The 20,722-nt window shown below is 45.0% G+C and overlaps 1 protein-coding gene across 5 annotated transcripts in view; it reads right to left on the bottom strand.

The window, feature by feature from the left end:
* Nucleotides 1-11,125: 11,125 nt before the first annotated feature.
* The window catches only part of GOLIM4 (golgi integral membrane protein 4), a 35,953-nt gene continuing 26,356 nt past the window's right edge, over nt 11,126-20,722 (bottom strand). For 3 of the 5 annotated variants that reach the window (XM_040612833.1, XM_040612832.1, XM_040612834.1), the window contains 7 exons: nt 19,914-20,152; nt 18,355-18,434; nt 17,755-17,867; nt 16,393-16,560; nt 15,603-15,671; nt 13,443-13,523; nt 11,126-13,083 (listed from right to left, as the gene is read on the bottom strand). In XM_040612833.1, the coding sequence (XP_040468767.1) occupies nt 12,928-13,083; nt 13,443-13,523; nt 15,603-15,671; nt 16,393-16,560; nt 17,755-17,867; nt 18,355-18,434; nt 19,914-20,152 (906 nt within the window). In that variant the 3' untranslated portion in view covers nt 11,126-12,927. Of the gene's footprint in view, nt 13,180-13,442; nt 13,524-15,602; nt 15,672-16,392; nt 16,561-17,754; nt 17,868-18,354; nt 18,435-19,913; nt 20,153-20,722 lie in introns of all 5 variants that reach the window. The other 2 variants (XM_040612835.1, XM_040612836.1) reach the window with 2 other exon arrangements.

Below are 20,722 nucleotides of genomic sequence, written 5' to 3'. Positions count from 1 at the left end.
GGGGTTGTGTAAGGAGGTTAGCAGCTTGGAGGGGGGAGCTGAAGGCAAGTGCAGTATCTGGGGAGAGAATAAGGTGAAGAACTTGGCTTGAGGGGAAAACACATTCTGGTTTTAGGCAGGTTTCTCATCTCAAGGTTTCAGGAATTCATGCTTTTCACTTTCAGATAAAAAAACCCCAAATGTTATAATGACCTTATGTGAATAAGTAAGGGGCAATGGTTAAATCTGTTTGTTGTTTTGGGTTTTTTTTTTCCAGAACCTCAGGGATTTCTGTAATATTTTTGATTTTGTCTATTGTTTCCATAGACCTTTACCTCTAGAAATGGCCGCAAAGTGCTGATTTGTGTAGATCCCCTGTTGGCTTTTATTGTTGAATCTGGAGCATGGCACTGTGCTCCCTAAGTGAACAGCCAGCAACAAAACAAGTTATTTCTATGGTAATCCAAAAAGAGATAATTTATTGGCACATGTTAGGTTTCTGGCACACAAGGCTAGGTAAACATTCTGCCAGCAAGCTAAGGGAGCAGCAAAGCCACTCGTGTTTGCAGGACATCTTGCGTATTAACGTGCATTTTCCCCAAATTCATCCATCCTACCAGTTCAGTGAGCACAGCACAGTCACCAAGGTCCGTGTCTCTGGAATATGCATCTTTCCCTCTTGTAATGTATTTTGTTGCACCACAGTTGCTGCCAATCCTGTTGTTTGACTGCCATGTGTTAACAATTTTCCTAACACAAAACCAGCTAGCTAACACTGCATCTTTCTGCTTTGGTTAGGCCCTGGACTAGGACACAAATTTTGAGGCACAGGGGAGCCCTGCTCCCATTTCAGTTTGTAGCCTTGTTGTAGATTTTTCTGTTTGTTTTCAGGCAGGCTGCTATCTCTCTCAGTGCCTCCTTCTTTAAACTGGAGCGATAACATTATTAGTGACTAACTTGTTTGTTTGAAGCATAAGGTCTCTTTGGCAGAGAGCAGAACACGTAAAAATAGACCCACAGTTTGAAGAGGTGTTTGCACAGCTCGACTGGCTGGTGCTGCGTTCGCTGCAGTGTCTTCCTCGCTGCAGCGTTCGGTGGGCTCAGCCCTGGGAGGCTTGGGAGGCTCTCTGCCATCTCATGGTATTTAGGGGACCCGGCACCATATGGGCAGACGCTGCCTCTGGAACGCTCCAGCCCGTGGTTCCATGTGGAGGGACGGGGCTGGCCCTGCACGGGGCAGCTGTGCCGGGAGACGAGCCGCTGCCCGCAGGCGCTGGGCCAGGGGCTGGAGGTGGCAGCACCCGAGAAGCCAGTTCTTTCCAGAGGCAGAGCTGTCGGACTGACAGGTTGTTAAAGATTCACTTTCGCTTATGAGCCATGAAATAAAGCTCATCTCCCAGCAATTTACTACTATGCAGCCCCATTTTTATAGGACTTGCCCAGTGTTTCATAGCAGAATGTAATTCTGTTTTGTTCTTGGACGCTTCTGATTTGCCTATCATTCACTTAATGGTTCAGTCAAGAGCCCGCTGAGTTTTTTATAGTATTTAAATGGGAGACATTAGCATAGCATGGATGCTTTAATGCACTTACGTGTGAATCTTTAATACACTCTTATTGATCAGCTCCTTGTGTGATAACAAAGTCCTGTCCTCCCCATTTACGCAGAGGAGAAACTACTTGCAAACGTCACATGCAGGCTTTAGCAGCAAAGACTCAATCCCACCAAGTCCAAAATCCAGTGTCCTAACTCCTTAATCATCCAAATTCCTTTGAGGAAGGCTTTTTGCTGCTGTTTGTAGGTGCTGGAGCTGGTCACGCACAGGAGTCCTGTCTCTGTCTCTCAGCTGTTTGTTATGCACTGCTGTGTTTGGTTTGGTGAGGCTTAATCCTGCTCTGCGCCGAGTCTTGATTTATGATTGAGAGAATTGTTGCAAAGGAGCTAAAGCAGGTTCTAGGCTTTAAAAGGCCCTAAAGACAATTATTAATTGATGAGGGTAAATTGTTGGTAAGATTACGTGAGCCTGTGGGAACAACTCTTGGGGTCATTAAAAAACAAGAACAGATATATTGACTGATCAGATGTCAATAAGCTTCCCTTACAAGCGTGGACATTGTATCCTGTGAGGGAGTTAGAATACGCAGGCAAGGTATCTGCTATTGCTAATACAATATTAAATAGAAATCCTCTCTACTTAATCCTCTTATTAGGTTTTGTATTCCTTTGGCTGTTAGCGTGCTTGCTACCTGTTGGGAAGAGCAAGCAATGAAGTGAGTGTTTTTTTTTGAGAATACTGTAAATGATTTGTGAAAAAAAAAAAAGAAAAAAGAAAAAAAAGGATGATGCATTGGTGCTGTGCAAGAGATGGTACCCACGTGGCCCCAAATCTTGTGAGGGATGGGGAATGTTTACTAAAAGCTTACCGCTTTCTGTCTCTGACAGTTAGATGTACAACCTGTCTTGCAGAGGATGAAAGCAGTTTGCTCGCTGGTGGCTGAGTTCCTGAATGCGGGCTCGGTAATACAAAATGTGGAGGGTTTTTATCTCCCTAAGAAATCGGAAGGAACTGAACCAACGAAGCCCCTCCGGAGAGGGTTGAAGCCTTTTCTTTGTCCCTCTGTTTTCTTTGTGTGTGTGTGTTCACTGCGGCGAGGTCTGGGTTGCGGAGGCAGAGAGGCGAGGCTGGGTCGTGTCCAGGTCCCAGGGCTCGTGCCCGGCTTGCGGTGGTGAGGCACCGTGGCGTTGGGGGGCTGGTAACTCGTGGCTGAGTCATCAGTAAACAGGGGCAGAGAGTGAGAACCTGGCAGCTACTCTGGCTTCAGGGCACAACCGTCCCAGGAAAGCAGCATCAGAAGGAAAAATACCATTTCGTGCAGGCAAGGAAACAAAACCTTCTGAAAACTGGAACCTGACTCTCTGCTTTTACTCCAGACCAATAATGCTTTCTACAGGAGCGATGTAGAGGCAATGTGAATGGAGCAAGAGATGGTGCAGGATGAGAAAATTGCGCAGACCAGGTTCTGTGTAAATGTGTATTTGGCTATAGAAAATGTTAATCACAAAAAGAATTAGAAATTTGTGTAATTGCAATTGATCTGTGTTCACATGAACCAACTGCACAAAGCATGGGATTGCTCTGTAGAAAGAACAACGCTGATTGTATTTTTAAAAATTTTTCCCCCTTTCCCCTGATGCTCAAAGATACAGTCAGCCCACACGGGATCTTAATCCGTGCATCTGTGATGCTGTACCTGGTCTGAAAAAAATCCACATCTGTAATACACCAAAGAGAACCAAGGAACTTCGCTAGAAAGGCAGGGCTTTTTGAAATACTCATGAAACTTTAGCAGTTTCCTAAGATAGAGAGAAATTTCAAATAATTTCCTCTTCTTTTTTTTGTACTCTAACATTTAATAGTTTGCGAGATGTGAAACTTTTGCTAGCCACCAAGATGAAAACACCCACTTCTTTCCTTCACTCCTTACAACATGGATTGTCATGTCTATAATGCAGATGGTCCACTTACAACATGGATTAGACGTAGAGTTTGGGTTAATTTCATGGTGACATTATCTGCAAAGGGCTTAAATCCCTGAGGCTCAATAAATCAGTTCAGTGCGTAAGGGGGAGCCCTGGGGTAGCAGTGTCATTCACGCGGACTTATGTGAAGAAATGGAAGCCCAGTCCCCTGAAGAACAACCATTAAAAGCAGGAAACCTAAACAGTATAAAGGAAAACTGGGTAAGAAAGGGTAGGAAAGTGGTGCTGTGTCACAGCCAGGTAGCGGCAGCCCAGCAGTCTCTCACGTTAACTGAAGCAGTACGGCACGAAGGCTTGTCTGGGTGGGGAGCGTAGCAGGTTAAGGTAAATTGTGAATGTAATGATGTTCGCTGCGAGGATGGCCCCTAAGGGGAATGGCTGACTGTGGAACCACTGTACAGAATAACCTGGTGAACTACTAATTATATTACAGTCAAAATCAATATGGAAAATTGAAGCAGAACTAGAAGCTTTGACATTGTCTTTCTTCGTACTTGCTCTGAGTCACCTTGCTTTGTAACAGAGCCACCAAATAACCCACCTGATCTTTCAGGTTTTTGGGTTTTGGGCTAGCAGAGCTGGGTATGTTTCCTGGTAGGGATTATGTACCTATGTACAAAAACACCAATGTGAAATTCCTTTCTAAATAATTTTTCTACCATTTTTAAACCGCAGAAGGGCACCAGATTGTCCAATACTCTAATTATTAAAGAAACTTTCTCCAGGATAAATCTCAATGCCTTTTCAGGAATAACGTGGTTTGTGGCTTTGCACGTTTATCGCTGTGAATTATAACACTTCTACAAAGACTTTCTTCAATTACAGCATTACTTTCAATAAATTTAAAACCCATCAAAATATTGATCTTGAGATTGTAAACATCTCGGCATTTTTCATTATTGCACCGCATCCCCTAATTTTACAAGCAAATTGATCTGATAACATGGCCATCTGGCATAACTAAAACAAGAAGTGGAACCATTTCCATGTCTCCCACAGCATTTGGAAGCCCGGGGAGTGTAAAGGAGTGCCAGTTGTCTCTTCTGTGCCACATGATGTTGCTGCTCCTCAGTGGAGGAGGCTGCTAGGATGTAGCTATTTGGAAAGGCCTGACTCTGATTGCAGGAGAAAGTAGCTGGAAACTCAGAACTGAGCTCATCTATAAAAGTCTTCTACCCCAGGTTCACGTAGATACAATTTAGGACAAACTATTTCTTAATGTAATATATATTTCTGTACATTCTTTATACATGCCTATATAATTTCAAGGTAACACGAATTGCTCCATGGACACTAGAGCCAATGGAATCTGGTGTCATGTGGTTTGATGTCCCACATCCCTACGCCTTTTTCCGGCACAGTAACCCCAGCTATTCCCCCTCTGCCCACCTCCTCTGGTCCCTTCCCTGCCCCCTGTTCCCAGCCGTGCTCCAGCACCACAGCTGCTGCTGAATTAAGCTTGTCCTTTGTGGCTGATAAAACAACTGCGGTGCCCAACACTTGCCAGGAGGTCACACGAAAGCTTTAAAAGGTGTAGCTGCCGCGACAGGCATTTGCATAAGTCCATTTCTAAAACCTGTTGATTATTCCTGTGGTGAAATAGAGAACTCCTTTAATCTTCCTTTCATATCAGTCTCCTGGCACAGGCCCTGGTTAGCTGTGACTTAATTACAGCAGTTTTCATTGGCACCGCTGTTGCTTTTAATAGATCACTCTGAGGTGTGCCGAGGTGCCTGGCAGCGCTCCACCTCCCATTTGTGCCTTGCCCCAGCTCTTCGGCGAGGACTCTGTGTCTTCCCAGGTACCGATTTTATTCTTTGGCATTACCGTCTAGAACTACTAGTGAGGCTAAATGCAGGTAGGATTTGTTTGGGCGTGAGGACACTGTTTAGTACAAACCATCTCAGCTTAATATATAGAAGCCATCGCATTTCTCACCTGTCGCTATAAATGATCAGAAAATCGGCTCCCGGTAGCGCGGGAGGGCTGTTCACGTTCAGCTTGCAGTGTCTCCTGTACACAAGCAGCTCCTGCGATCAGGAGTATCTTGCACAGGGCTGACCTGGGTTGTTCGCCACAATTACTGCTTTCGGAAGGTACTTTGCAGCTCCTGCCAGGAAAGGCTGAGCTTGTCTTTTCCACAGGCCAGGGAGAAACTGCAGGTCTTGCCATTCTCTTTGACAGCAGTGGAATAATGTATCCCAAATAGTCTGTGAATTGATTTCATAATCTCATTTCTACACACTTTAGCTATTTTGTTCTGACGAACAGCTAACAATACCATTTGCTCATTAATTAAGGACGCTGTCTTTTCCAAAATGCCATCTAGGACTTTTTTGTTGTTGTTGTTCCCTTGGTATAAGGCAGTGTATAAAGTTCCCTGTGAAGTTTAACCTTTCATTAAAGATCACCTTTTTAATCTACTTCAATTCATAGTTAAGGTCTTAATTGCACCTTGTGGACAAATGTAAAATTGTTGCTTTGACGTGAATATGAGCTCTTTCAGGAGTGAAACTGTGCTAACTTCTTTGTGATGTAAACCACAGTCCTTGCCAAGGAGAGGGCCATTGCCTTTGGATGCTCTGTAAATTCATGGTAAAAACTGGTGGCCTTTAGAGAGATACTGATGGGAACACAGACCCTCCATTTGTTTGACCTCTGATGCATGAGAGCCCCCAGTCCTGCGTTGTTGGCAGCGGGTTAGATGGTAGATATTTTTACTTGTTTGAGAAAAGAGAGGTGGCAGAGCCAGGGGTGGCTGTGGAGCCCCAGCAGGAGGTACTGCTGGGCCAGCCCTGGCCATCTGCTGCTGGTTCTTGACTCCATCCTCTGTGTGAGGATGCATGATGAGTTCCGTGAGCCTCCTGCGTAATGCTGAAGATTTGAGGAGCCCCTATGAATGTTTAGGAATTGTTAATCAATTTATCACGGTGCTTGTGGTTTGCTTGACAGCTAGGCTCGGACTTATGGCACACCAAGAGCTCAGCCCTGATCCTTACCCATGAAATTTTTCTTTACACGGAAGGGTTTTTTTTTCAGCAAGCACATCCCTACAGTTGCCTTCTCCCTCATGGAAAAGGACAAACATCAAGAAATCCTGGAACAGCTTGTTGCATACCTCTGATCAGAGAGTCAACATTTTGGGGATTCTCTAGTATCAGATGCAGGGAGATGTTCACCTCTTCCTGCAACCTGGAGCAGGAGAGCACCGTTCCTAAAAAGCCCCATTCCAGTACATCCTAACTAACTGTGACCGGGGAGCCACAAAGGCTGTGACCAGACAGGGACACAGCGCTGCCCGTGCTTGGCGCAGCCCGTGATGAACGAGTGCCTTGCCTGCAGAACTGCAAAATGAGCATGCTCGTTGCTCAGGGTGACTGATGGCTGTTCTGGAGGCCCTTCTCAAACAGCAACAAATGAACCGAGAGGTGAGGTGGCAGGGGAGAAATCTCCCGTAGGCGCTAAGGGCTGAGCCGTTCCTGCTGTAGTCAGAGTCTGGTTTTTACCCCCAGAGCTCTACCAGTGCCTGCGACTCATGTGTTTGTAGAAATCAAAGTTGCTTCGGTTCACTCAGGCGCCAGCCGGGGTGGGTCAATGGGCAGCAGGAATGGAACTGGCTGAGTTATTCTGCAGGAAGCAATGGTGTGGTTTATGAAATACGGATGGGGAGAAAGGCCGGTGTTTCCGGGCTGCTGCGTGTGAAGCGGCACCCAGATGCGGAGCGGCTCGTGCCGGCAGAGGCAGAAGGCAGCGTTCCTGTGTCGGCATGGCTGGCTGGGAAGGGGACTCCTACTCAACCGCAGGCAGCAAAGCTGTTTGAGGGCATCCTATGAAAGTCTGTAGGGCTGTGAAAATACTGCAATTAATCACTGAAGGCAACTCTATGAAATGAGGGCTTTCCTAGCCAGTTAGCCCTGTGATGGGCGTTCGCTGGGGGCTCCGCTCCTGTGGCTTCGAGGGCACCAGGAGTGTTTCCAAGGCACCGCGTGATGCTGTGATCACATACGTGGCTGACATACACAGCCCTTACGACGAAAAATGTCCTGATAGTTTTGCCACCTCTGAAACTTTCATGGAGCATTAATTCAGGCAGCTCAAATGTCGGAATGGAACTTAGGGAAAGCATAGCCCCTAGCTGGCATCGGGGTGATGCAAGGGGGGGCAGCAACTCGTACAAGCGAGGGCTGTGAGACTAGAATAGTGAGAGATCAGCCAGAGGTCAAAAGCCTGTTGCAGAACATTTTTTTGAACTGGTAAGACCATTTTGCTCTGTGGTTGAGACACGCGTAAGATGCAGTGTAATATTGATTATTGTGGTCAGAGGGTATGGCAGGACCCTGGGGCCGAACTGGGGCCCAGCCTGATCTCTCTTCTCAGGGTTCTTCTTGACAATTTTCCCAAATCACTTGTGTGGCCTTGCCTCTCTGCCTCTCCCTAAGATACTGTTTAGCCGGGATTTTTTTTCATAATGATTTGAGGTTTGCAGGCAGAAGAAGCTTTGAGAACAAATATACATTGCAGTGCAGTGCTTGTGTTTCAAGGCATCGTAGGTTATTGCTCTCAACGTGCCTGTGAATTTTCTGTTGTGTATGTCAGCATGTAGGAACAAGTAAAGGCATTGCTAATTTTGTCAGTTGAATCCCTGACTATAATAGAGCTGATAAATACCTTTAATATGCTGAACTTCTAATAAAATTTTTTAAATCCTTCGTTAATAGATATGGCAAAGTTGTTTGGGTTTTTTCTATCCCCTTTTAAAAGCGATGAGGAGAAAATAACGAATAATTTTGCATTTGAACCAGCAAGAACTATTAAAGCAAGTACTGTGGAAGCGAAAGGAAATGTGTTTGAAAGCTGGTGATGTCAGGTGCGCTGAAGGCAACTTTTTATCTTGCTCTGGATACACAGCTTTGGGTTTCTTATTCCCTTCACCCTGAAAATATTTTGGCTGGAAGAGTACAAATTTTTCCTGCGTGTAGCAGAGTAAGAAGTTCTGTGCACGCAGCAAACACGCTGTACGTGCTCAGACTTGAGCAGCTGAGCGAAGGCTGGTTTTAGCAATAACCGCTCTACGGCTCCTTTGTCATAAAAACCTGTAGCAAAAATGGATTAAACTTGTCAGAAACTAGCTTGTGCTTCAATGACAAGTGTATCTGTGTTTCATTCCTCACCACAGTGACTTTATATATATTTCCCCCCCCTAATGTGTGCTTTAAAGGAGAGCTACCTAACTCACTTTTCAGCTGGGGTTAGATCAAGCCTTAGGTTAGCGTGGTGGCATTTACTAGACGTGGACAAAACCCAGACTGGGTGCTGCTTGCCTGCTGGTGCCGAGAAGCTCCCTGACGGCGCGTGGTGGCTTTCTGCCTGCAAGTGGTTCCCAGCTCCCCAACACACTCAGAGCTGTGACAGGCCGTGTGGCAAGGAGCAGTTGTTTTACTGAGATGAGTTGTGGCGCCATAATATTGTATCTGATCCACTGGAGGATTTCCTGACCTACAGAATGAATTCCCCTGGGTTTGATTATTTGCAGTGAGTGTTATTGTTTCATGTATTTTATGGCTAGAGCATGCTGTTGTGATCCTCTTGACTGACCTTTCAATTTATCGTAGGCAGTAGGGCTTATCTTGTGATGCCCCAGCTGGGGCTGAACGAGAAAGACTTTGCAAAGATGTCTAGTGATCAAGAATTCATCACAGCCTCTAAAAAAATTGCTGCCATGACTAACTAACTCCACTGCCAAACATTTACTCTGTATTTCTGGCCTAAATTTTATTGTGGGATTTACTTTTGGGTTATACTGGGAGGCTGAGGACTCCCGTCTCACCGGCTGGCTGCCCCTGTGAGTTCTCCTAGCCCACAAATCAAGTCACCCTGACATTTCTTTCCTGAGCTGACTGTAGCACAAACTTTCTTTCTATACGCCAAGTTTTCCTGTCGCTCTCACCCTGTTCCCTGAACAGTCTCCAGTATTTTGATATGAGCGGAGGCTAGACCTGGTCACAGCACGCCAATACCAGTTGTCTTGCTGCCAAAGCCAGAAGTGATGTAACTTTTCCTTTTGAGTTTGTACTTTCACACCGTTGGCACAGGACTCTCGTTAGTCCTCTTTGCCACAACATTATGCTGGGAGTCGCGCTCTGTGAGCAGTAAAACTGGGAAAGAGCATTTCCCTCTGCCGTCTGTCCAGTATGCCCACAGCGCCAGAGCTGTGCGCCGTCTCCAGTTTATTTTTTAGGTCACAAACATCACTTTCTTGATTTAGCAGAGCATTCAGCACTCCCTGTGCCCCAGAAGACATCCTAGGGCAATGAGGACCTGCCATGTGGGTCCCCCTTCCCACCACCAGCTCGTCTACCGGGTGGGACCGCGGGGCCTGGCACTAAGTGACGTGTGTCAGGTAAAGAGGTCGGGATCATTTTAGGGCGAGCAGCAATTGAGCAGGCAGCAGTGCAAGGTCTCGTGTGGTTTGCCTTGGCTTTTGCCAAATTACTGGAACCAAAGAATTGTGTTTTGAGTTGGAGCCGCTGGCAGGGAGCGGCGCTGGCCGGGGAGTCGTGGGAAAGCAGCGGCAGCCGCTGCTGGAGCGGTGGCCGAGGCGCTGCAGAGGTTACACAGCGCTACCGTCAGCCAGGCCTCGAGTCTTTCCCGGAAAGTTGGTCTTCAGTCAAGTAACTCTTGCCCAAAGTGAATAGGCCCTTGATTAAGGACAGAAGAGGCTTTCATTAAGACCTTTCTTGGCCTGCCTGTGTTAGCTGTGAGTTCGTTATGCTTACTGAAGTAAACACTGCACCCGCTGCCAGTGCTGCCTTGTTCCCGCACAATAGGAGCCCTTGTTCTGCAGCTTCTCATTCTGGGCAGAGTTCTGTTGTCTCCCTGGGCTCTGGCCGGAGCCACAAGTCACCCGAGTGAAACCCTGCAGCCTGAGAGTAGGCAAAAGGACATCGCCAAAGCGGCTTAACAGAGGGGCTGCACGCCAGCGCGACAAGCGTCGGCTGTAGGCAGCAAACTGCAGAGGCGATGGGGGAGGGGGAGCAGCAGCTTATTTTGGTGCAGAGGTGCTGTGCCGGCAGGTAGTTTGTACCCACAGGTGACTTTGGAAGTGGCTTTTTCTGCACTGTGGCAGAAAGGGGCCCGTGTTCCCTGCAGGCCGTGCCGTAGCCATTAACACACGTGCCTAAAGCGTCCGGCTTGTTGTAAGTGCTAGGTACGGTGAGAAGATGGAGCCCTTTGCACTGGGAGCCCTCCCTGCCCCCGTTAGCCGTCCCCTCTGTGGAAGGGCTCCGCTGGCCTGAGCGGCCCCACACAGACGGCGGGGGTGGCCCCTGCCCCGCGGGGTGGGCAGGAGCGAGGGCAGCCGGCCCGTCTGTGTGCCCCTGTCGGGGGGCCAGAAGGCTGAGGTGCTCTGGTGCTCCAGCTGGAGAAGGGCCTCGGTCGCAGTAACGGTTTAGAGAGTGCACCTCCAGCCCGCCAGAAGCTGGCCCCGGTGCTGGTGCTGCCCCGGGTGCCCCTCACCCACACGCCACGGCGCTGCCAGCTCCCTCCCTCTGCCGCTCTCCGCTGCGCTCCGTTAACGCGGCGTGAACGAAAACACCGGCACACTGGTGAAAGATCAGTAACGATACTCTAGTTTATTGACTGCAGTCAAGTTTTATTATGCCTCAAATAATTAAATACTGCAACCATGACATTAAAAATACAGGCCAATTTACCAAAATAATTGTATTCTGAAGATTATGTACATATTATACATTTTACAGTATCATGTAAACTTTTTTTTTATACATAAGGTAAATCTGATCTATGGTAACTAGAAAACCCAAAATACCTGCTGACAAAAATCTTCCTATGAAACATAAGCACTGTGTCTGGGACGTTTAGGAAAATTGCAAAGAATGGAAACCAGCTATAAAACATAATATAATTGAGTTAGTAGAAAAATGAATTAAATTACATTCATATAAAAAGTTAAACTAAAAACATTGCTATGCATCATTATTAAAAAAGGGAAAAATCCCAAACCCTCTCCTTTTATATATTAACACACACTTTCATGGGGAGCTACTGTGCGCCTCATTTCCAGCAATGGGGCGTAGCCTAGGAAATCCAGATTCCCGTTCTCCTTTTAACATATATTAAATAACTAGGGTCTGTACCAATACAAATATTGTATATATTCATGCACCGTGATTATGTTCATAGTAGCCTACACCAAGGCACAATTTTTTTTGTCATTCCCCCCACCCCACCCCTTACATTTCAGCATGCAGTGCTAGAGATGTTGGCTGTTCAAAAAAACTTCTGTGGGACTTCTCCCTAGTCTGATTTTTCACACTAGGGGACACAGAAATCCTTCCAGCGTAGACTTAAATATAAATAAGTAAAAGAAGGTAAAGGCCTTAGTTCAACATCTTGCACCAAGCGTATCGACGCAGTTAATACGCCTTAACCCTCTCTACGGACTCCAGAAAGCACGTCACTGAGGCAATGTCATTTTATTTCTCCGGTCAAATATTTTAATATATATTAACTAGGAGAAAAAAAGTGTTCCTTCTATAAATCTTCATTCACGTGACAGCTGTAGTGTTTTGGTTTGGCATAATGGATCTTCAAGTCTAAATTGGTTCCTAGCTCACACCTCATCTCAGCATACCACCATTTGCATTATCTGCTATGTAGTGCATGTAATTGAAGTACCTAGGCATGCTCATTAAAATAAATGCATAATTTAACTGTATATAAACAGCTGCCAAAATTAACAGCTGTTAACCTGGCTGTATTTTGAAGGCTTGTAAAACTTGCATATTTTATATGTTAGTTCTGCACCTATAAAAGGCCTGGTCCTGCAAATAGCTAGGCATGTGCTTGTCCGCAAGGATTTGAAGAATCTCAAGAGATTATAAGGAATGAAACTACCCCTGGGCCTCTCCGAGCAGCGCAGATCCTGCCCGGGGCAGGCAGCGGCCAGCCGTTAGTCAGCAAAGCTGCCAGGGAAGACCACGAGAGCTGGGGTGACTAACGTCGACGGCCTTTAGGCACTAGGTATGTTCCCTCAGATGGTGAACGCGTCCAAATTCAGACCAAACATCTGTCGGACCTGGACAAGGTAAGAGTGTATTCCAAAATGGCCTTTATAAAACATGCCCAGAATTACAAAAAATTAAACCTATAGGACATCTGTTTATGTACAGCTGTAATAGAAAAGAAATCCTAATCTAGAGTATCAAAATACCGTATTCATATAAACATAGGAGACCATCTAATAGAAAAGTAAAAAGTGTAAAACACAAACTTTTTTGGGAAATTAAATATCCTAAAAAAGTTGTTGGGCTTTTTGGAAAAAAAAAAAATAAAGAACAAACACACACAGGAATCTTTGTGCTGGAAAAAAAAAAAAAAGAGGAGGACTACATCTCCCCTCGTCTACGAGTTTTTGCTGCAACAGCTCTGCCTTCCTCCTCCTCGTCCTCCTCCTCGTAATTTTCTTCATGAACTTCTTTTTGGTTGTTCTCTTCTTGCATTTCTTGCTCTTGATCTGCTCCTCTGTTATTCTTTTCATCTGCCTGATTGGGGGGGAGGGAAACCCAACAAACAAACCCAGAACAGCAGAGTCAGTGCATCTGCCAGTTTCCTTACAGTTTATTTTTGATGAGATGAAGCTAAGGGAAAGGAAGAATGACTGTCAGCTGGAGTTGTTAAAGCCGATGGACAGAAACAGGAAAGATTTTCAAAGGCCTCCAGGCAGCAGGAACTGATGCGGGGGTGGAAGGATGAGCAAAAGCATGTTGGGACAGCATGAAGTTTTAAGGTCTATGCTCTAAAGCAAACTACAAAATTATTATATAATGGCACTGTGACATGATCGCAGTTATGTTAAGTGTTTAATCATGTCACGGAGTTTGTGGGTTTATACGCTACTTACATTTTCATCATTTTCACCATATGGCTCTTCAGCATTGCGTTCCAGTTCTCGTTTCTTCTCTTCAGTCAAATCTTCCTGGATCTACAAAGTACAGAAACATTCTGTATATTTCAATTTCCTTTAAAAAAGTAGCCTGTGGCATAAATGTATGCATTTTCACAGCGACACTTTTACAGCATGAAGATTGAAAGAGAGGGAGAAGAGGGCATGGAGAGGTGGAAACCAACCACCCAACAATGGGGAAGCTCACTTCCTCTGAGAGCATATTTCACTTTTAAGTACCATTTTCACAGACCTTCCCATCATCAGCTAACACTTCCAGATTTCCATTCCATGTTTTAACTTCAGATATATATTATTTTTTCCTTGTCCTTCAGAGTAAGAGTCATGATGCAGCAAGGAGACAATACCGATCCTTCCACCCCACCCTGGACTCCTACAACTGTTTCAGCTCCCATATGCAGTGCACATATTTAATGGTAACTTTGTCCACGTTTTCCCAGCAGTTGAGTGCTCCTTCTGCCAACTGCTCTTGGAAAGCCACAAAAGAGCAAGGGAGGACTGGGAGCGAAGAAGAATCTCTCCCAACTCTACCCTTGGAAAGAGCAGGCCATGCTGAATCTGTGTTCCAGATGTTCAGGTCCTGAGCTATCGCTTCGACATGGTTTAGTGGTGGACTTGGCAGCCCTGGGTTAACGGTTCAACTTGATGATCTCAAAGGTCTTTTTTAACCTCGATGATTTTCTGGTTCAGCCCTCTCCCTCGCTTCCACGTCCCTTTAGGTGCAGCTTTCAAAGAGCTATGCTTTTCAAAGTAAACTTGTCTTTCGGAGAATGCTGTTCTGCGTTCTGCTCCAAAGGGTGTCCTGCGAGCCGTGTCATATGCTCCTCCTGTAAGGCTGTACAGCCCTCCCGTGGGAAAAAGCTCCTTCACCTGGCTGGGAAACATTCGCCACTCAGTGCTGCCACCTCCCCTGCCGCAGAGCGAGGACCAGACTGCTGCTAGCAGCTGCTGTCATTCTCCGCAGCAGCAACAGCAACAGCCTTCCCAACAACACCGCTAGCAGGAGAGTGTGTTCAGCAGCTGCTTCCAACAGGAGGCAAAGCTGCTGGTGAACAAGCTCTCTGGGGTTAGGAAGTGCTGCCAGCAGAAGGGCAGCCACCGAACCTGCATCACTTTGAGGGATATGAGGGCAAGATCTGAACAGCAGCAAGGTACAATATTTGAGCCCACCTACTACAGAATCTGTTCCTGATTACAGCATCTGAATTCTTTCTTGATTGCTTGTTCGATGACTGCTCACTCTTTGACCAGTATGCTTACTGGAAGTATTATAGTCCTTTATCAAGAACATATTAAATGATTTCCTGTAAGCCAAAGAGCAGTTGCCAAAGGCCGACTACCCCCAGTTCCTCACGGCCTTGTTTGATTTAAGTAACCTTCTTTTGAACTAGTGGATCCCAAGTGCACACCAGCTAATCTAGACAAAGTGTTCCCCACAAGGGAGTAATGAGTAGCTGTTCCTGTTGCTTTTTGTAAATCATTATGTAGGAAGCAGAAAATGGCAATTGATTGGGTACGTATCGGAGAACTGCAGGGCAGCTTATGCTAGCGCATGCATAACGAGCGTGCCATTCAGCGCAGGGAGGAAAAAGGCCCTTCCCCTCGTTTTCCCCTCCAGTTCAAAGCGATGTGCTAACAGCTCCTGACTGACTCCACCAATAGGAGGGGCTTACAGACCGTGCATTGCTTGGGAGGAGCACAGATAAATCAAAGTCAGAGCTAAGGAATAAGTAGCTGGCCAAGGAAGCCAGTTTGCCTGGAACAGCAGCATGTGATTAGAGATGCAAAGTTAACGAGGTTTTCAGTGACCTTCAGAAGGCTTGAGGTTTTCAGGAATTCTTCCTTGCGTTGTCAAAGGCTTAATCTTTTCAGTTACCGCACAATTAATACCCTGTTGCATGAACTGCAGCACATAAGCACGAGTAACACCAACAGTGTCCAGGAGTGGACAGCAGAGTAATGGCAAAGACACCCTATGTTTCTTAGAGTCAAAGTGACTTGGGTTCATCTGGCACTTACAAAAGACACCAACGGTGAATGTTAACGGTGATGTGCTGTGCTACCCGAGTCCATGTATGCTTATGTCTGTTTTCTTACCTCCTCTTCTCCCTCTTCCTGGTATTGCTCATCCACATTATCTTCCTGCTGGTCAGGATTTCCCGCCATCTGCAGAAAGATCATATAAAAATTCAGTTCCATGTTCATGTCTATTAACTTTAGAAGACGGAAGGTTAAAGCTTCTTGTTCTGGAACTAAAACTTCGTGTAAAGCCAAAGTAACAATAATAGCATAAGAAGTTTTAGTGCATTCATTAGTATTAATGATACCCTGGCTACATGATTTAGAACTGCCCTAAATTAAAAAATAGACAGCAGAATAATTATAATAAAAATCACTTCACAGAATAAAGCAAGACTTTCCATACTAAGCAGGAAGACAATGAAATATTCACACCATTAAAGACCAATGCCATAAAAATACCGATTATCTCTGCCTAGAGGAGTTTACAGTTTAAACACGGTTCCCCTGGAACGGCCATAGAGGGAGAATGACGCTGCTGCTTACAGCTGGCTGAGCGCTGATGGCACGGAAGGGATTTGTGCAAAGACACGAGGACTGATGAACGGGTGCTCTTGCAGGGGCTTGTGCGACGGTAAATACAGGGGCCCTGAACGACGGGACTACAGAGCCTCGCTGGGTAGAGCCGGTGATGAAAGGCATGCCAGCCCATCACCAGGAAGGATTCCACACTTCTACCTGCACTGTCATGTATGGCTTAAGAGATCTTAAAAACAACCCAAACAACCAAAGTTCAGCGTTCTCTCACCAAGCTGTGCTATACTATCCTTAAAGAGGGCCTATAGGTGCTTCCTCTCCTTTTACTGACCACTAGGTGCTCTTCCATTCCTGGGTGTCCTTGTTTCTGACTGGCTTCCTTGTGCTTTTCGTTTTCATCAGGTAGATTTTCTTCTCTCTCTTGCTCAGCTTCCTCGAATTCATCTTCTCCCTGATTGTTGGGGTCATCAGCAGGATTCAAATCTTCCACAGCTGCCTTCTGTAATTTTCAGAAGTGAATGTTAAATACATATTTTTATCTCACAGTCAGAGTCCGTTTCCCTTGAAAGCTACCCTAGCATGAGCTATGTTAGAGCCAGCTCCGGACCTGCTGAAACCAGCTGGAATCTCTCCACAGGCGTCAGGGGTCACTAGATCAAGCCCTACCCAATACACAAGTGTCAGTTCCTGAAAGAAAAAGTACTGCAGCACTGAGCACAGACAGCACTGCGTAGGGGTACCTGGCTGCTTGAAACAGATTGAATCTGATGACTTTTTCACATCGGCTGTAGAACTCCTTTTGTGTACTGACTATCTGACAACTGACAATGCCTGATAAGGCCAGGTGAGAAAAGATAAGAGTTTAAATGCTCATGGCTCGAAAGAGCTGATGTGATCTTTTAGTACCAGTCTGTCCTGCAATATTGACCTTGTCTACTCCTATAATAAAACAAAAGAAAACAACACTCACTTGTCATCGTACTTTGCGGTTCAGAAAATGAGCATTTTCTTTCTGCTTATCGTTCAGTAAAAACATTTCTGATATCTTTATAGATGAGAAGTTAAAGATTCTTTAGAAATATCTGCTATACAACTTAATTTGCTGAGGGGAAAGGAAGTAAAGACAATATGCTTGGTGTTCCACAACCCCAAGTAAGATGGAACTTGGGGGAAGGTGCAGGACTGAATATTCTGCATCCAGATCTCCGGCTAATCGACATCATGGCTGTGTTAGTGCTGAGGTATGACCTCTTTCAAGATCTCATGCTTCTTCTGTAGACTCCAGCTGGCTCCAGTGGCTATTGAGTTAGCTCATAACCTCTTAACTAAACTCAGCGTGAAAAATAGCATCACCGCTCTTTCTGACTGACCGCTCCTGTTACTTTTTTGAATCCAAGTTGACCTGTTCAGGTTCCAGCTAAGTCCAAATCCTTTATTCCACCTAAAGTACAAATCAAAGGAATGTAGAAAAAAACCCAACTTGCTTCCAACAAGGAAGCTTTTTCTGACTTCTTCCCAAATCAGTAAGGACAACTTTAAATAGATCTTAGATGTAGTTTTAAACTGTCAAACTTGTCTTCCTAGCAGACCTCTGGTTCATCTTATTTCTGTAACATGCAATTATACTAGATGAGACTTTTGGGTTTTCACTTCAGTAACAACTCCAATCCATAGCATCCTAATTCATACTCACTGATTCATCAGCCTGCTGATTTTCTACTTGATGCTCTGGTTCTTGCTGTTCATTTGCATTATTTTGATCATCATCTTCACCTTCATCCTGGTGGTGGTTGTCGCGTTCATAAGCTGACAAATATTTTATATTGTTATTGTATTACAGCAGTTTCTAGTTAGCCTTTTAAAAGGTCCCCTATATACTAGCTTGCATACGTGCTTTTAGCAGTAGGCAGCCTTTACCTAAAGAGCTTACCTAAACAAAAGGCGCTAACAAAATTGTTTTACTGCTAGCAGGAAAGTGACACAGAAAGATTATATAATTTGAAGAGATCAAACAAAATAGCAGGCAGAGCCAGGAACGTAACCAAGATACACAAAGCCCTATCCTAGTAGCTCAATCAAAAGGACACTTTTACTGTCAAGAACGTGGATACGATCTTTAGTAATTCCTGTATGTCACTCAGTTCAGCCAGTATTATTTGAGTTTCTGGTTTTAAATTGTGAGTTTATATTTTACTTGAATCCAAACTGGATATGAAATTAATCTTAAAATCTCGCATGAAAGGCAGTACACAGGGAACCCGTGAATATGGTAAAGACATAAATTGTATCTTACCTCCTTCCTCTTCGTGAATACCTTGCTCTTCTTCCCCTTGTACGATATCATGGTCCATGTTATCATAATGGGCCTGTTGGCTGAGGAAATTAAATGCCAATACATCATTTTAGTTTCAAAAAAACATGTTTCTGCTTTAATAAACAAACCATCCTACATCTTTGCCTCTCCCAGCTCCTGCCAGAATGGGTTCCAGTTTAGCTTTCTATTACCTAATGTTTTCTCGCATCCTCTTTTGTGAAATATACTTTATAGAACAAAGACTTTCTTGTCCTACTGTGCTACCTTCTCTGCTTGTATTTCTCCATGTATTTCTGTCATACTGGTGGAATTTTGGAAGAGGAGATCAGGTTTGTGACCACCTGAGGAACCTGTACAGACGTAAGTCTATGGGACCCTACAAGATGCATCCCAGAGTCCCGAGGGAATTGGCTGGTGTAGTTGCCCAGCCACTCTCCATGATATTTGAAAAATCGTGGCAGTCAGGTGAAGTCCCAGCAGACTGGAAAAAGGGAAACATTCACCTGTTTTTAAAAAGGGCAGAAAGGAGGGCCCTGGGAACCATGACCTGCCAGCCTCCCCGCTGTGCCTGGGAAGATCACGGAGCACATCCTCCTAGAAGCTATGCTAAGGCACGTGGAGGACAGGGAGGTGATTCAAGACAGCCAACAGGACTTCACCAAGGGCAAGTCCAGGGGCCACAAAGTCAATCAGAGGGCTGGAGCACTGCTCCCATGAAGACAGGCTGAGAGATTTGGGGTTGTTCAGCCCAGAGAAAAGAAGGCTCCAGGGAGAACTTACTGCAGCCTTTCAGTATTTAAAAGGGAGCCTACACGAAAGACGGAGACAAACTTTTTAGTGGAGCCAGCTGCAATAGGACAAGAGGTAATGGTTTTAAACGAGAAGAGGGTAGATTTAGACTAATTTTAAACTAAGCAGAAGCATAAGGAAACACGACAGGCAGGGTGAAAGGCATGTAGAAGCTCCAATATCATGAACATAACTGCATTCACAATAACACTATGATGCTGTCAGGATGCTGGTTTCTCCTGTAATCATGATTTTATCTCTACAACGCAAATAATACTAGCTGCTCTTGTCCAGAAAGTCCTTGTGGAATTACTTAAAAACAGTATCTCACATTTAAGAGAAACTTTAGCGTAGGTGCCCTCATATATATCTGATACTGGAGCTCCTCAGTACTACAAGATCGTCACTGCTGCTTAGTGGAAAATAATTACTAATTTAAAGCAAGCTTTAAGACAAGGGGCATTGTATTCCAGAAGCCCCTAACCTCTCTCAAGGATGCACATGGCAATGTGCACTCATTACTCCAGGCTTCAGAGGCTTCCGTAGCAAAAGGGGAAAAAAAAAGAAGGAAAAAATCCCCTTAAAATAGCAGTAAGATTTATCCTTGAAAAGAAGATGAGGCTCACTGAGTTTAGTTTCTGGGCAGTCAAGGCTTATAGCATTAAACCACCTTCTTTTCAAAGATGGTACGGTGGAAGCCATAAAACCTAGAGCACAGACCATGACAAACTCATGTAAAAGAATCTAACCTGAGCCGGTTTTTATAGAGTTTTTCTCCTTGTTCTGCCTGCTTCTGCAGCTGAAGCTCTTTTTCTTGAAGCTGTTGCTGCCGTAATAGCTGTCCTCGCAGCCTTTGCTGGTGCAGTGATTCCTGATGTTCCCGTAGCTGACTGGCTTCCTCTGCTCTCTGGGCTGCAAGATGTTGCTGCTCTAGCTGTTGTTCATAAGCTGGCTTATGTCTTTTTGTTACAGCTTTTGTTGATGTTATCTGTCAAAGAAATGTGTTAGTCATAGATTAATCATAATTTCAATCATCAAAAACAAGCATGCAGAACCCTATCAAGAAGGAAAAATATGCAGATGCTACATGCAATAGGCAAAATTACAGCAAAGTTATTTTAAGTTTTCTTGTCTCTGCTTAAAGTTTAATTATCGTTTTTAATGTTGGGGTGTTTGTGGAGGACATGAGGAAGGAAGAGGAGATAATGGGCTGGAGGAATGCATGCTTTTCTCACATGTCGATAATGATAAACCCACCAAGATATTACCAGTAAAGGAAGTTTTGATGGCTGGCAATTAAGTCAGAAAATACGTTTCCATTGATTTACCTGGTAATTTCAATCGGGGTTGCTTTGAGCCTTAAGTGAGACACTGTTACAGTCAGCAGTACTCTAACTGCAGTTTCACAGCTCAACCTATTGCTGCTGTTCTAACCCGCTGCACCTCTTCAACAACGGCTTCGCATCGCAGCGGAGTCATACAATTAATCTGCTAGGAGACTAAGTATTTACAAAGCCTAAGGTGAGATCAGTAAAATATATTCTCCACTGGAGATCCA

Source organism: Falco naumanni, chromosome 13 (genome assembly GCF_017639655.2).
Source record: "Falco naumanni isolate bFalNau1 chromosome 13, bFalNau1.pat, whole genome shotgun sequence".
NCBI classification, from domain to species: domain Eukaryota; kingdom Metazoa; phylum Chordata; class Aves; order Falconiformes; family Falconidae; genus Falco; species Falco naumanni.
The sequence above is the reverse complement of the archived record's forward strand: the minus strand, read 5'-3'. Positions and strand labels throughout refer to the sequence as shown.